The 17,651-nt window shown below is 34.7% G+C and overlaps 1 protein-coding gene across 2 annotated transcripts in view; it reads right to left on the reverse strand.

The window, feature by feature from the left end:
- The window catches only part of LOC137643951 (uncharacterized), a 217,547-nt gene that overhangs the window by 54,468 nt on the left and 145,428 nt on the right, over positions 1-17,651 (reverse strand). For both annotated transcript variants that reach the window (XM_068376737.1, XM_068376739.1), the window contains exons 3-5: positions 8,412-8,611; positions 7,688-7,844; positions 1-102 (exon numbers count right to left, since the gene is read on the reverse strand). The exon at positions 1-102 is cut by the window's left edge and continues 15 nt beyond it. In XM_068376737.1, coding sequence (XP_068232838.1) covers positions 1-102; positions 7,688-7,844; positions 8,412-8,611 — 459 coding nt within the window. The remainder of the gene's footprint in view (positions 103-7,687; positions 7,845-8,411; positions 8,612-17,651) is intronic.

Raw genomic sequence — 17,651 nt, forward strand, 5'->3', positions numbered from 1 at the left:
AATTCTCCCTGGGAAGGAAAGTAGGTCAATGTTTTGGATCATCTCCCCGATGCTGTTGTAACCAAAGAAGGAAAGGATAAACGACATCCATGACTGGCCACTCTGCAAAGTAAAAAGTTTGTTCAGATTGGCTGATAGTGATATAAATATATTACATTTTGTAATGTTTCAACTGTTCTTATTAAGAAGTACATCTTTAGTATTTCAATGTGTCTCTGGTAGGTAAGGATTTCCTGAAAAAAAGCAAGTCTTTCAGAAATATTTTGAAAAGGACCTCTATTATCAAAATGGATTTTTTAAAATAAGAATAATCACAATTATACATGGTAAAGAACAACTAGTACAGAAAAGGGGTTTGCTAGCTTATATGAAGATATGTATAAAACGAATGAATAAGGTGCTGGATTCGATAGCAAGGCTAGCTAAGGTAGCCTACACCTAATGATTCTCATCATCATATAGTTGAAGAATGAGTTCAAATACGTTTGATAAGAATGAAGTGATAAGACATATAAAGATAAAATAGGTAAGTGCCGGGGGGAGAGACGAGAGACAAGAAGGTAGAGAGAATAGATCAGATTTTTATGAAATTCTACGATGGGTTTATATAGACAGCAAAGGGTATTTGTGATTATAAAAAAGTAGAAAGCGAAATTAATTATTGTAAGAAGTGAGGTGAGGATATGAAAGTTTTAGTGATTGAAAACAAATATTAGTACAGTTGCTTGAAACTAAGAATTTCAATTCAAGTTATACAGGAAGATAAATAAGGTAATAAAGAAGAAAGTAGAGAGAAAATTATAGCAACCAATAAAACTAAAGAACCAAAACTTCATGGAGAATAAATAGTGGTTAAAATGAGAACTAAAGCAAGAAAGTTAAACGAAAAATGCATCTCAAATCAAATAAACAAATGGAGAGAAGCTTTCTGAAAAAAAAAATGCCACACTTTAAATATATTTTCAATACATGTATGTTATAATATATAGGTGATGTGCTTTGAGAAATCGGAGAAAAGAAAGTAGATGTAAATGCAAAGTTGTGAAATGAGAAGATGAGTCATGAATGGAGTGTGGCACTCTCCTGGTTGCAGATGATACTGAGCCCATTCAGTGTTTACAGACTATTGGGTTGAATAAAAGATGATAACTTGGTCAAGTGGAAAGGATGAAAGATGATATTTTGGTCAGTTGGAAAGAATGAAAGATGATAGCTTGGTCAAGTGAAAGAATGAAAGATGATAGCGCAGTGGAGAAAATGAAAGAGGATAGCGCAGTGGAGAAAATGAAAGAGGATAGCTTGGTCAAGTGGAAAGAATGAAAGAAGATGGCTTGGTCAAATGCAAAGAATGAAAAGGGATAGCTTAGTCAAGTGGAAGGAATGAAAGATGATATGTTGGTCAAGTGGAAATGTAAGATGACAGGTTGTTCAAGTGGAAAGAATGAAAGATGATAGCTTGGTCAAGTGGAAAAAATGAAAGACGATAGCTTGTTCAAGTGGAAAGAATGAAAGAATTTAGCTTGGTCAAGTGGAAAGAATGAAGGATGATAGCTTTATCTATGCAAGGAATAAAAGATGATAGTTTGGTCAAGAAGAAACAGAAAGATAATAGCTTGGACAAGTGGAGCGAATGAAATCTGATAATTTGGTAAAATGGAAAAAAATGAAAGGTGCTAGCTTGGTTAAGTAGAAAGAATGAAAGGTGCTAGCTTGGTCAAGTAGAAAAAATGAAAGATGATAGCTTGGTCAAGTGGAAAGAATGAAAGAGATGATAGCTTAGTCAAGTGGAAAGAATGAAATTTGATAGGTTGGTCAAGTGGGAAGAATGAAAGTTGATAGCTTGGTCAAGTGAAAAGAATGAAAGATGAGAGTTTGGTCAAGTGGAAAACATGAAAGTTAATAGCTCAGGCAAGTAGGAAGAATTAAAGCTGATAGCTTGTTCAAATGGAAAGAATGAAAGTTGATAGCTTGGTCAAGTGAAAAGAATGAAAGATGAGAGTTTGGTCAAGTGGAAAGAATGAAAGATGAGAGTTTGGTCAAGTGGAAAGAATGAAAGATGAGAGTTTGGTCAAGTGGAAAACATGAAAGTTAATAGCTCAGGCAAGTAGGAAGAATTAAAGCTGATAGCTTGTTCAAATGGAAAGAATGAAAGATGATAGCTTGGTCCAAGGGAAAGAATAAAAGATGACAGCTTGAGCAAGTGGGAAAAAAATAAAGATGATAGCCTGATTAAGTGGAATGAATAAATGATGATAGTTTGGTCAACTGGAAAGAAGGGAAGATGATAGCTTGGTCAAGTGGAAAGAATGACAGAGGAGAGCTTGGTCAAGTCGAACGGATGATAGATGATAGCTTCGCCAAGAAGAAAGAATGAAAGATGACAGTTTGGTCAAGTGGAAGAAAATTAAAGATTATAGCTTGATCAGGTGGAGAGAATGAATGATGATAACTTGATCAGTGGAAAGAATGAAATATGATAGTCTAACCAAGTGGAAAGAATGAAAGAAGATACCTTGGTCCCCTGGAAAGAATGGAAGATGATAGCTTGATCAAGTGGAAAAAAAATTAAAGATGATAGCTTGATTAAGTGAAGTGAATAAATGATGATTGTTTGGTCAACTGGAAAGAAGGAAAGATGATAGTTTGGTCAACTGGAAAGAATGAAAGGTGATAGCTTGAACAAAGAGAATGAATGTAAGATGGTAGCTTGATCAGTGAAAAGAATGAATGATGATGGCTTGGTCACGTGCTAAGAATGAAAGATGATGGCATGGTCAAATGGAAAGAATGAAAGAGGATAGCATGATCAAGTGGAAAGAATGCAAGATGATATCTTGGTCAAGTAGAATGAATGAAATATGATAGCTTGGCCATGTGGAAAAAATCGATGATAGCTTGATCAGTGGAAAGAATGAAAGATGATGGTTTGGTCAAGTGAAAAGAATGAAAGAGATGATAGCATACTCAAGTGTAAAGAATGAAGGAGACGATAGCTTAGTCAAGTGAAAAGAATAAAATCTGATAGGTTGGTCAAGTGGAAAGAATGAAAGATGATAGGTTGGGGAAGTGGGGAGAATGGAAGTTGATAGCTTGGTCAAGTGGAAATAATGAAAGATGATAGCTTTGGCTAGTAGGAAGAATGAAAGTTGACAGCTTATTCAAGAGGAAAGAATGGAAGATGATAGCTTGGTCAAGTGGAAAGAATGAGAGAGGATAGCTTGGCCAAGTGGAAAGAATGGAAGATGATAGCTTTGTCAAGTGGAAAGAATGAAAGATGTTAGCTTGGTGAGAAGTTGATGTGTGCAACATTCAAACGTTTTAGGAGGAGAAAATAATGAGGCCAGGAAGATTTAGTAGAAGATGGCATGATGTGAAAGCTGCACGGGAAAATAAAGGTCATTACATCTATGAAAACCAAGAGTAAGAGTAAAATTACGGTAAATGGTGCAGTTTGAGTAATAGGTGTCGATGTGCTACTGATGAGAGCTTTGTATACGTGTAAAATAAAAATAGTTCTTGTTGAAGGAGTTTTCTGCTCGGGAAATGTATTCCCGAATCAGCCGTTAAATTGTGAATTTGTCAATGTGAATGGATTTGCTCTTGATTCACTTTTTGTTAGAAAAAAAAAATTATTTTTATGAAAGACATGATTAATAAGCAATATATTCATTACTCTTATGAAATATATGATTCATTATTTAATATATTCTGCACTACTGTTTTGAATATATAAAAAGTATATACCATACGAAAAAAAGTAATTCAGAACTTTCGTGATGAAGTTATAAAACAAATAAAAATGTTACAGGTGTTGGCCATAAGCATAAATCAACTACTATCGTTCTAAAACCACACTAAATTTGCTATTGTTATGAAACCAACATTTTAGTTCTACTGTATATGCTTTTCTCCCATACAGAATGTATGAATTTATCGTTGACTACAATGCAGCTAATATCATCCTTTCACATGTAACCGTATACTATAGGATCTTGCAATTAAAAAAAGGAGATGAGATTAAATAGTGTTCTTGACATGTTCCCTCCATAAACGGCTTGTCATGTGCGCCAACCCATCCCACCTTGTCCCACCAGCCTATCCTTATTTGCTTTTTAATAGCATATAAGTAATAAAAAGCGATGCCTAATCTATTTTACCAAGTGTCATTGTGTAAACATATAAAAAATTACTTTAAGACAAAACAAGATCGTGTATAGCGTGATGATAATCGAACACTTCACCGTAGGTATGAATTTTCAAACATATGATTTCATCGACTTTTGACATATCTTGTGAAAAAAAAAAAAAAAAAAAAAAATCTAATTTGACTAGGACCACCTCAAATATCTGAAGAAAAATGGTCTTTAGAAGAGAGTGGCTTTAACATTTCTGAAATATTGTTTCGATAATTACCTCTTACTGAGGAAGTAAATTTAGAATTATTTCTAATTATATATTCAAACTGAATATGTCATTAAACATCAACAAAGGAAACCAAGTGTACATACATATATAATACATATATCTTTTTATATCATAGCATTGTAAATTCACTTTTTAATTATGATGGCCTTGGGAAGCAGATAAAAATATTACTGTATAGTATTCTTTCTGGATAAATGAACGATGACTGATTGTCTTGAATCAGTATAGGATATAGAAAAAACGCAATCTACTGCCTGAAAGGGGGGGGGGGAGTATTTCTAGCACTGAAAGAAAAGAGCCTTTCCCTACCAAAAGCAAAGATTTTCATGCAAGGAAAAAAAAACCCTGACATATGTTCGCCCTATTGTGCAACTAGGGGATAGATAACCTTGGCTTGGGGTTGTACACGAAGTAATTGTTAAGGTTGGGAAATTAGATAATAGAAAGGTAAGGAAATAAAGATTGAGTAAACGATTAAAAACTGGATGCATCTAAGGGTCTAATGAACTCTACAAAGACCCTTTAGTAATGCGTATGGCCTTTAGTGCCGAATATAATCATCTGATGGAGCTAGTCCCCTACGGAAACGTTGACGGATTAAAAGCTACTTGGCGACATGTTTACGTAAGGGTTTAATCACAGTTACTGTTAACGAGACCAGCTTATCTTTCTGGGCCTAAGAGCAACAGTGACATCAGAATATAATCAAACACAGACTGAAAAGGTAGATCTTTCCTCCAACAACTACAGAGGATTTGAATAATGTAATAAAGCCAATGTTACCATCTCTGTATCTGTGTTGTGCGAATTAATTTTTGTGCTTGCTATGCGAAGAGGATATCTCGGGAATTATTAGACTTTTCTTAATAAATGTTGATAATTAATCATTTGTTTACACTAACAAGATGATCAACACTTTTGGTGGATATCATCAAAGGGTTATCGATGATTTCATTTGGTCTCTGCCTTTTAAGAATTATACCTGGAAACCCACAGAGTGGACTTGGCAGGCATAAACAATAAATGAAATATTTTTGATACAATTAAACTTTTATTTTTGAGACAAAAGTTGAATTGATTTGGCTGCAGGCTACAGGACTAGAATTTCTAGAGAAAAGAAAAAGAAAACTGTCTAATCCAGCTCTTTGTCAAAATATAATATATTTTTCTGTGCCTGTGGGCTACCTACTGGCTTCAATCCCATCATCCAGCGCACTGGAGAAGAAGAAGAACCTCAACAATACTCACTCCATTAACCACGCTGCTCACTCAAAATCTGTATTTACTAAGTAAGAAAATCGAATTTTCTGATGTAATATTTTCGGATTCTAATAGTGGGTTCCATGGCAGCAAATACTGCCCGATTCTTTTTATATAAGGTTGAACTGGGAAATCAGCCCAAATATAACATACATGAGTGAAATTAATGTTGTCCCTTTGAAAAGTACAGTATGATGCCCTGATGAGAAAAAAAAATTGATGAGAGGCTTCGTCGTACGAGAAGACACTACAAAAAAAAAAAAATGTCAGTGTTTCTTTAAGACTCTGAATTACATGACTCTGAATTACATGCTTCAATGTGTATATTAAGATGAAACTGAATGCCACAAGTAAAATGATTCTTTATAAAGATGTAAAAATATGTTTTTTTGGTTCAGTAAAGTTCATGGTAATTGTTAGCGTTAGTTTTTGTATGGTGTGACCCATTGATGAGTTACACTGCACAGGATAGGAGTGGGGGCGCCACACTATACAAAGATTTTTTTAGGTACCTGTAGATGTATGCAAATGGCCTATATTGGCTTAATTATTATTATTATTATTATTATTATTATTATTATTATTATTATTATTATTATTATTATTATTATTATTATTATTATTATTATTTGCTAAGCTACAACCTTAGTTGGAAAGCAGGATGTTATAAGCCCAGGGGGTCCAACAGGGAAAATAGCCCAGTGATGAAAGGAAACAAGGAAAAATAAAATATTCAAAGAACAGTAACAACATTGAAATAAATATTTCCTATATAAACTTTACAAAACTTCAACAAAACAAGAGGAAGAGAAATTAGATAGAATAGTGTGCCCGAGTGTAGCCTCAAGCAAGAGAACTCTAACCCAAGACAGTGAAAGACAGAGGCTATGGCACTACCCAAGACTAGAGAATAATGGTTTGATTTTGGAGTGTCCTTCTCCTAAAAGAGCTGCTTACCATAGCTAAAGAGTCTCTTCTACCCTTACCAAGAGGAAATTAGCCACAGAACAATTACAGTGCAGTAGTTAAAGGGAGTAAAATGCCTATATAAAGTTCTCTTGAGTTGATTACTAGGATAAATGAATAAAATAGATGCCAACATATACTGTATTTATTGTAGAAAAATAAATCCAAATAAATTTCTAACAAATTGCGTTACATTTTTACTCTAAACATTCTTCAAATAAGTGGGTTTAAGCAGTCATATATAACTCAATAACTATTTTAAGCTATTCATTCTTTTTATTCAATAGTCTATTTAAATCACACCACTAGATATTCTTTAATTTCACTTATTTCAGTGATCTATATGTAATCTAGTTTACTAATCTTATTAAAGACATTTCTAAGTGCCTTATCATAGTTAATAAGTTATATATTATTCCTTAAAGCCGCTTAACTGAAGAATGTTTAGTGTGAAAATGTTACATAGTTGTAAGCAATTTTCTTGGATTGTGTTTTCTACAATAAATGTAAGTTTGTATTTGAATGTTTTCATTTCACCTACTTATCACCTTATGACAACTTTATACAGACATTTGACAGATTTCAAGGCAATAAAGGTAAAGGGACAGGGACAGGGACCTGAAAAATCTACGCACGGTGTGCCACACATCGTGTACGGTGTAACCCACCCACGGAAGCACACCATACAAAAGCAAATTATTTTTAAAAAACACAAAAATCATACTTTTCTTTAGCAATTTAGCTCTATGTCACAGATAGCTCAAGCTATGAAGTTTACTTCTTCCATGAATGGTATTCATTCTGCATAAAACATAATTTTTATTAATGTTTATTTACTAATAGGACGGTGTGCAGCCATTAGTTATATTCATGAACCAGTCAGTGTGGTGAAAAAAGAAGTAATCAGATAGAAGAGAATCGATATCCTATGGCTAGCTTTGTTTCTTCTTCAAAGCAGATGGGTAGACTTCATGTTTAAGAAGAGATATTGTTAAATTATCAATTTATTCTACAATGACTTAGACAGAACTCTAACCTCGTCCGAGCTAGTGCCGCTGGATCCTTCGATCTCGTTGTTCAAAATGTCATTTGGTTCGTTACCAACGTCTATTTTCCTCTCCAACACTCTCTCTCCCGCAGCTCTTCCTGTTTCTTGTCCGCTTTCCAATGAGTTACCTGTTAAACTGTCACACCTGGAAAGGATTTATGGATTGATATTTAATTATTCGTGAGTACTGAAATGCATACGATCCTCACATACATTGCATTACAGGATACTATGATGTAAATGAAATGGTCCAGAATATTCATCAATTGAGTAAATAATTAGCAAATAAAAAGAACTTTACTACTCAACAGTAAAAACATAAATGAAAGGTCTCTAAGTTTCATTTTATGATTATCAAATAACAATCATTAATCAAAAATCAAAAATCTAATGGGGAAAGAAGTTTAGATTTTTATTTGATAAAATTAACTATGTTAACTTGAAACTTTGAGCGAAAGGGGACAAATACAAATCCATGTAGGGTCGGAAACCTGGAAAGCTATAATACTGATAAATACTTATTTAAAAAAGGCAAGATACAAAGGATATACAAAGAACAAATATCTCTGAGAAGCGTAGGAACTATGCTTTGGTCTATGGGAGAACGATCTGTAACACACCTTCGCTGTCCTTCTTTGACATCGACAACGGGATAAAATCTGAACTCATTCTCCTAAAGACTTTGCCCACCTCAGGAGAAGGATATACTCACCAGACGGGTGCCTTTGAAGTGGGATGACAACAGACGCTGGAGGACACCTTCGAGGTGGCGGGCTGCCACTCCTGGCTTCCGCAAACCGAGTAGAAGGAGGAGGTGTGGGCCGGAAGGACGTCGCAAGGAAGGTCCCCTTCTGGATGGTACTTTTTCAGGATGACAGGATCCGTTGCGAAAACTTCATCTAGCGCCAAGACCTGGCCAGGATAAACAAGTGGTGGCTGATCATATGGATAATTGCAAATCGGCATTTTGTTCTATTATCAAGATTATCATTTTAACGCTCTTGAAGATGAGAAAGTTCAAGTGACAAATAGAGAAACATTTCAGAAGAAATCCAAGGAATTTACAAATAGAAAAGTAAAATTAATATATCAACAAACCATACAGACACACACAAAGAACAATGTATAATCATTCAAATGGATTAACATGGACAAGGGACTTTCCATTGAATCTGAATGGGAAAATACTGTATACATCCAACGGCCTCTTGAGAATATTGATATTAGCACTGGTAATAACATTATCATTATAAAACTGCCTTACAATTCACTTCAGAGTAACTAGAATAACAAGTAGTATAAAATAAAGTAAAGAAATTGAATAAAGCTTTTTAAGTATGCGTTAGTCGCTCTGAAATGGCTTACTAACTTCTATATCATCTATTTTATATAGTTTCAAGTATTTCACTTATTGTAAACATGAATGTTTCAACACATGAATTTATGTATGCCTTTTCGTTTTGACAACATTCTTCTATCAAATCTTTTAACATCTCATCCTCTAATTCACCGTTCTATCCATTTCACCCATTATCTATACCTACTTCCGTTTGACGCCTGACCTCAATAGCATTTACTAAAATGCTTTGGATTTAAGTGTTCCTCTTTATGGTCCTCTTTCACAGATTTTTGGTGATCAATCTATTCTGAAAAAGAGTTTTAATTCTTTCATTCTACCTTGTTTCAAGTATTGTTCTCCTGTCTGGTCTTTAGCTGCTGATTCTCATCTTAATTTCATGGACAGGAACTCCCAGTGTATTAAATTTCTTATTCCTGATCTAGATATTAATCTTTGGCACCGTCGTTAATTAGTTCATTATGCATGTTGCATAAGATTTTTCAAAATTCTGACCATCCATTACATACAGATTTTCCCGTACAGTTCCATCCTCTTCGTAATACTAGACATGCAGTTAATTCTAATAATCAGGCCTTCTCCGTCATGAGGCTCAATACTACAAAGTATTCTAGAAGTTTTATTCCAGCTGTGACCAAGTTGTGGAATGATCTTTCTAATCAGGTAGTTGAAGCAGTAGAACTTCAAAAGTTCAAACTTGCAGCAAATGTTTTTATGTTGAACAGGCTGACATAAGTCTTTTTATAGTTTATATAAGACATATCTGTTTTGATGTTCTTACTGTTTTTAAAATACTTTATTGTTAATTTTTTCTCATATCGTTTATTTATTTCCTTATTTACTTTCCTCACTGGGCTATTTTTCCCTGTTGGAGCCCATGGGCTTGTAACATTTTACTTTTCCAACTAGGGTTGTAGCTTGGCTAATAATAATAATAATAATAATGATAATAATAATAATAATAATAATAATAACGCAGGGCTCCATTTAGCCTCTCTGAAACAATAAAGAAGAGTCCATTGCAAAGAATATGGAACTTACGACCATTTGTAGTGTTTTGGCTTTAGTTTAAAGGCTTAAAGGGCGCTCATGAATGGTACAAGTAAGGGACAGTGATAATGCCCTATCAAGCAGGATAATGCCCTAAAGGCCCCCGTAAAACCGCCATCCTTAGCTTGCAAGGATGGTGATGTTGCAGCGACCAGAGGAACTAACGAGTTTGAACGGGGCTCGAACCCCAGTCTGGCAATCACCAGGCAAGGACGCTACCACCCAGCCACAACAACCTCAAGTTACTTAAAGAATTTTACTTGATGGTTGTTAAGCAGGATTCAACAAACACAAATCAGAGATAGAATCATCGGTTGGAAAAAATATATTCAAATCTCTTCGGCCTTAGCACCCACCCTCTCTCTCTCTCTCTCTCTCTCTCTCTCTCTCTCTCTCTCTCTCTCTCTCTCTCTCTCTCTCTCTCTCTCTCTCTCTCTCTCTCTCTCTCTCTCTCATTTGTAAGGGAAAATTAATTAAGAGGATAATGTAGAGGTAACATTTGGTATTTTATAAGTGTACACAACTACATTATCATCCGTTTTTGTATGGCTTATATTATTGTGTGTGTTTTATACTAAAGTTTACATAAAAAATAATGGTCCACCCATATAAATGCAGCCTTATGCAATCTTATCAAAGAAATATCTGATTTTATTATAAGTACAATTAAAAAAAAAATATTCAAGATTTTCCCCATTTCTCAACATATCATATATTTCAAATGATTTCTATAATCCAAAAAGATATTCAGCAGTCAAGAATATCCTCGTATTTTATATCTCTGGGCGAGAACTTAGAAATATTTTTTACTTGATTGCCATTCTGCAGTTCCAGCAACTCCTGCTTTTCCAAAGTGGTCTGAACTCCGTTAAAAGACATGCAAATTGCTTCTGAAATTCGGAAAGATATTAAGCACTGGTATTCGTACGATTTACTTGTGTCGAAGATTGTTCTTATTTTTTCAGGGATGGAATCTGATCACGCGACGGTTAATATACTTAATCCCCATCTTGGTTTTTGCGCCTCCTTTTGAACCATTTCCGCTTGCAAATAACCCCTACAACTTGTTACAAATTTGAGAGCAAGAAACACCATCATCCTCATTTTAAAGGTAGGGCATTAAAGGCTTAAAAATCACTCGTGAGCGGCAGGGGCAATGAATATGCCATTGCATTATCTTATAGACCGACCATGGGTGACCGGCTGACTAGCTCAGCAGGTAGAACTGTGGGCTCGCACAAAAGCCTCGTCTCTAACTGACAGGAAAAGTAAGGTACAGACTGACAGTGAAATTGATCCAGCCGTGGGCTCAGCCTGAATTTGAAAATCGCAGATTGCGAGTCGCCAACGATTCCACGACCATAATCTTACAGTCAGGTCAACCCTTTATTAGTAATTGGCCATGGAACCAGCATTATTGTATACATCATCATTACCTAATCTGACGAATTCCCCGTGAATAAGGTTTACAAGAGCAATATAGCTTGAAACATCATTAATCACTCATAAAAGCTTCCGAGTCCTGAAATATATATCACAATTCTTCCTCTTTTCGCAACAAGATACTGACGCTCATTGTTTTTAGACCATTCGAACGATCTTCCAAACATAGCTTTCATTACACAAAGACTCTTTCAAATATAACGCCATTGAACGAAGTTCAACATAAGTTTTGTAAGTGAAAGATTTTCTAATAAAGTATTTCTGGCATTTTCGTTTCCTTAGAATGATGTGAGAAAGAGCATTTGTCGGAACTGACAAGTTTCTATAAAAAAAAAATTACACATCTGATTCCCAACACAGACCCGATATGGACTAGCTAGTTCTTAAGTACACAGTATTTGCTTTTAAGAAAACTGTGTAAATATTCTCGAGTAAGATCCTTGATCGCTGATCATAGGAAAATTGGCTATGTATTTTTTCAGTAAGTAAATGAGTAGATATATTGTATAGCTCACCGCGTAATTTTGATATTTGTGGACCTCTCTAAGAAGCTTTTATGGATGTCAAATTAAATATAATTTGTTTAAAATATGACTGAGTAATGTCCTGGTAATTTGTAGCCTATAGCCTCTGTACTGAAAAACAGACTTATCAGAATGAGCGGGAACTTATATATTTTGATATTCATAGGAGTCCGTAAAGGTGGTGATTATGTTATAATTACTGTAGTGTACCCGAGCCGTCAAAAATTACGACTAAATATTTAGATAGATATGTACGCAAGCACACGCACATACACACATAGATTCAACCATTCCTATCCCCTCTCCCTTTCTCTACTACAACCCACTGGTTCTTCAATGTGTGGGAGTGTGTTGTGTGTGTGTGGTTTCTGGGTACTACCCCGCATCAGAGTATTACTACTCCCTCTCATCCCGAGCGTGACATGAAAGATGTGTGTGTGTGTTTGTCTGTGTGTAGTCAGACACTTACTCTTTAATGTATAGGGTAGATGTTTATCAATACTCTTACAATTGTGAAGGTAAGTTTATTGTACTTTCTTATATACCAACAGAAAATTGATGAAATAACGTAAACACAAATGAATGACAGTATTAACGTATAGCTTCACGAACCAGAGGGATGGCTGAATCCAAGTTTCATGATTTACTGCAGGATGCAAACAATGAATTGGTGGTAGGACCAGACAAACCAAGAAATCTAAGCCAGGTGACACCTTCAAATGCTGATACTTGCCAAGTCATCAACGGTTTCCGTAACCGGTGAGAAAACGTGGCTATTGACGCTATGAAGATGATATAGATAAATCTAAAAAATAAAAGAGAGAGAGAGAGAGAGAGAGAGAGAGAGAGAGAGAGAGAGAGAGAGAGCGAATCTAATTTTTCAAAGTCGGGTGTCACTGCGTGAGAAGGAAAGTGCATTTGTACCGAACTGGAATAATTGAAAACTAATGAATATAAGGAACCAGATTAACACCTATCCAATGCAGCAAAATAAGAGTTTAATCTTAAAACTGGCAAGTGTAAATGAGGAGTTCTGCGAAAAATGAAAAGGCCTAAGGGTAATATTACACAAGACTTCATGCATTATAAGTATATAACCAGCGTGTTTTTAGGAATCCCGAAATCGAAAAAAAAGCAAAAAATCAGTATATTATACTTACATGAAAATATAGCCTTTATTTCAATCAATCAATCAATTAAGAGAGAGAGAGAGAGAGAGAGAGAGAGAGAGAGAGAGAGAGAGAGAGAGAGAGAGAGAGAGAGAGAGAGAGAGAGAGAGAGAGTAAACTTCCGAAGGGAAAGAAAGCATGAGCTGTATATGTAGCGAAACGGAGCAAATTAATCGGAGTTTGGGTCCGATGAGGGCCAGTCTTCGTGGCTACACTCACCTGCTGTTTGGGTTATTTATTAAAAGCAGCAGATTAATCAACCATATGAAGTCCTTGCACTCAGGTAATGAAGACAAATCATAAACCAAATACTTTTTTCAAATTGAAAAAGTGATAAGAGTATTATCACATGAGCCCTCATTTGTTAATAACGAACGTCTGTTAGCATTGGATCCACTTTCGTTCGCGGGTAATGAAACCTCTCTCTCTCTCTCTCTCTCTCTCTCTCTCTCTCTCTCTCTCTCTCTCTCTCTCTCTCTCTCTCTCTCACAATATTGTGGGAAAGATAGGAAAATGGATAAAAGAATTTCTGCAAAACAGAAAACAGATAGTGGTTGCAAATGACGAGAAATCAGATGAAGCTCAAGTAATATCTGGCGTGCCACAGGGTACGGTATTAGCTGCACTGCTGTTTGTTATTATGATCTCAAGCATAGACTGTAGTGTTAAAGACTTTGTAGTGAGAAGTTTCGCCAATGACACAAGAATAAGTAGAGAAATTACTTGTGATGAAGATAGGAACTCATTACAAAGAGAGCTAAACAAAATATATGAATGGGCAGAGATAAATAGGATGGTATTTAACTCCGATAAAATCGAATCAATGAATTATGGAAACAGAGAAGGAATGGTATATGCATACAGGGGACCTAATAACGAGACAATCACAAACAAGGAAGCAATTAAAGACCTTGGTGTAATGTTAAACAGGAATATGTTATGCAACGACCAAACAGCAACACTGTTGGCTAAATGTAAAGCAAAAATGGGTATGCTATTCAGACACTTTAAAACAAGAAAAGCTGAACACATGATTATGCTTTATAAAACTTATGTACGTAGTACACTAGAGTATTGCAATGTGATATGGTACCCACACTACCAAAAGGATATTGCACAGATAGAGAGTGTACAAATGTCCTTTACTGCTAGAATAGAAATTAAGGACCTTGACTACTGGGAAAGACTGCAATTCTTAAAATTGTACAGTCTTGAAAGGAGAAGAGAACGCTACATGATAATACAAGCATGGAAGCAAATCGAAGGAATTACTGAGAACATCATGGAGTTAAAAATATCAGAAAGAGCAAGCCGAGGTAGATTAATAGTGGCCAAAACTATACCAGGAAAACTAAGGAAGGCACACGCGACATTAATCCACTACGCACCAGCATCGATAATGCAGCGACTATTTAATGCTCTGCCAGCTCATCTAAGAAACATATCAGGAGTGAGCGTAGATGTGTTTAAGAATAAGCTCTATAAATACCTAAGATGCATCCCAGACTATCCAAGACTGGAAAATGCAAAATACACCGGAAGATGCATTAGCAACTCTGGTGGATACACGAGGTGCCTCACACTGAGGGAACTGGGGGAACCCAAACATCGAATAAAGCAATAAGGTAAGGTAAGGCTCTCTCGTTCTTGGTGCATAATGTGCAGTGATGCTGTTTTTGTATATGCTATAGCATATTAAACAGTGCCGGAATTTTTCCATTCCCTATACGGAGAGCGCTATCTCTAAAACACCAGTCAACAACGTGCAAAAGTTACCAATGAAATAGTGTTCCTTGTATTAATGGCTACTTATAAACTTGGACATTTTGAAAAATGCTCAGCGTAACCAATAATTTATTTCAATATAGAGAATTGGATACGTTACGATAATATTATATATATATATATGTATATATATATATATATATATATATATATATATATATATATATATATATATATATATATATATATATACTCACATATATATACATATATATATATATATATATATATATATATATATATATATATATATATATATATATATATATATATATATATATATATATATATATATATATATATATATATATATATATACACACACACACACACACACACACATATATATATATATATATATATATATATATATATATATATATATATATATATATATATAAAACAGAACAGCAAACATAAGTTAGCCAGTACAATTTGTGCAAAAGATGTAAAAAGGGTTTGGGAAAAAGTATATTAAATATAATAGATTATAGGCTCGGATAAAAACGTGGCAATTATTTTCTCAATGAATATAGCTGGAATATTACAGATATAATCTTTTTACCTTTTTAAACTATCAATTGGCATAAGCTGGTCATAGAAGTTGCATTTTTTATGTTAAGAAACAGGTGCTATATTTAATAAAAATACAGGTTTTCTTAGGATTTATTGTATTTCAGTCTCTCAAGAGGAATATTAATAACCAAAAGGACCGACTCCCTATTTATAGAGTGATCAATGACAATACATATCATTGTATTGTTTCAAGGATCATGGTTTCTTGATCGATTAGTGTTTTGTTTATTATGTCATCTACGTCATCTGTTTATGCTTCACGAATTTCAGGTAATGATTGATTAAAAGTAGAATAAAAAAAAAAAATCTGTTCCAAAGGTGCGTTCTTGGTGTCAGGAACTTCCTACATATTGTCCTACTTAGGGTAATATCTATGCGTGTCATTTCCATACTGTATCAGCATTGACCGAGAGAAGAAGAGATTTTAAATGTCTGGAAATGTGGAAATTATGTCTGCATCTGTTGCAAAAGACATCAGTATCAACTGAATGTAATTCCAACCCCTTTGTCCTTTGTTTATTTCCCTTTTTTGTATCTCCAGGCCTACTGTAGGCTAGAAAAGGACATCCGAATATTAGTTTCCGTTGCCTCCTCCATAAAAAGGGTGCTTTGCATTCTGGCCCTTTGTAACAAGAAATATTCAAGCTATTAATGTAGTTTATGTACGCACGTCAGAACCCGGATAATAAAGAAGGGTTAAATATTTGGTTACGAACGCTGCCTTTCACAATATCAGTAAAAATAAATTGTCTTGTGAAAGTCTAAATGGACATTTATTTGTTTTGAAAATGATATTGTGCAATGCGAGGGATCGAAAGACAAAATTATTTTATTATTATTATTATTAGCTAAGTTACAACCCTAGCTGGAAAAGCAAAATGCTATAAGCCCAAGGACTGCAACAAGGAAAATAGCTCAGTGATGAAAGGAAATAAATAAACGATATGAGAATTAATTAACAATTAATAAAATATTTAAAAAACAGTAACAGCATCAAAACAGATATGTCTTATATAAACTATAAAAAGACTTATGTCAGCCTGTTCAACATAAAAACATTTGCTGCAAGTTTGAACTTTTGAAGTTCTACCGATTCAACTACCCGTTTAGGAAGATCATTCCACAACTCGGTTACAGCTGGAATAAAACTTCTAGAATACTTTGTAGCATTAAGCCTCATGACGGAGAAGGCCTGATTATTAGAATTAACTGCATGCCTAGTATTACGAACAGGATAGAACTGTCTGGGGATATCTGATTGCAAAGGATGATCAAAATTATAAAAAATCTTATGCAACATGCATAACGAACTAATTGAACGACGGTGCCAGAAATTAATATCTAGATCAGGAATAAGAAATTCAATACACCGTAAGTTCCTGACCAAAAAATTAAGATGAGAATCAGCAGCTGAAGACCAGACAGGAGAACAATACTCGAAACCAGGTAAAATGAAAGAATTAAAACACCTCAGAATAGATTGATCATCTGAAATCTTAAAAGACTCTCAATAAGCCAATTTTTTGTGCAATTGAAGAAGACACAGACCTAATGTGTTTCTCAAAAAACACAGTAAGAAGAAGCAATACGGAAGTGTTCTGACGACACTGCACCTTGATCACGAGTGTAATGTCGAAATAGGATTAAGGGACCTCACAAAAACATAACAGTAGTTCTGGTTTATCGCTCAGCCAAGTACCCAAGTGACTACAAATGAGTGATAACAGCCAGCTAGCAATAATAATTCTCGGGGAGAGAGAGAGAGAGAGAGAGAGAGAGAGAGAGAGAGAGAGAGAGAGAGAGAGAGAGAGAGAGAGAGAGAGAGAGAGATTTTACTATTATTCCAATTCTACACCAATACCTAACAAGAAACAGGATCATAAATGAAGTAGATGAAGAATTAACGTAAGAAAAAACATCTAGACTTAAAATTATCCAAATCAACTTAATAAGTTTTCTTGCGCTTATTGATGAATTCACAGGACTTGAGCCTTCTCTATATTCTCTGAGTATCACACCAAGCCAAGCAATAGCAAACACAAGAACAG

Source organism: Palaemon carinicauda, chromosome 7 (assembly GCF_036898095.1).
Source record: "Palaemon carinicauda isolate YSFRI2023 chromosome 7, ASM3689809v2, whole genome shotgun sequence".
Classification (NCBI taxonomy): Eukaryota; Metazoa; Arthropoda; class Malacostraca; order Decapoda; family Palaemonidae; genus Palaemon; species Palaemon carinicauda.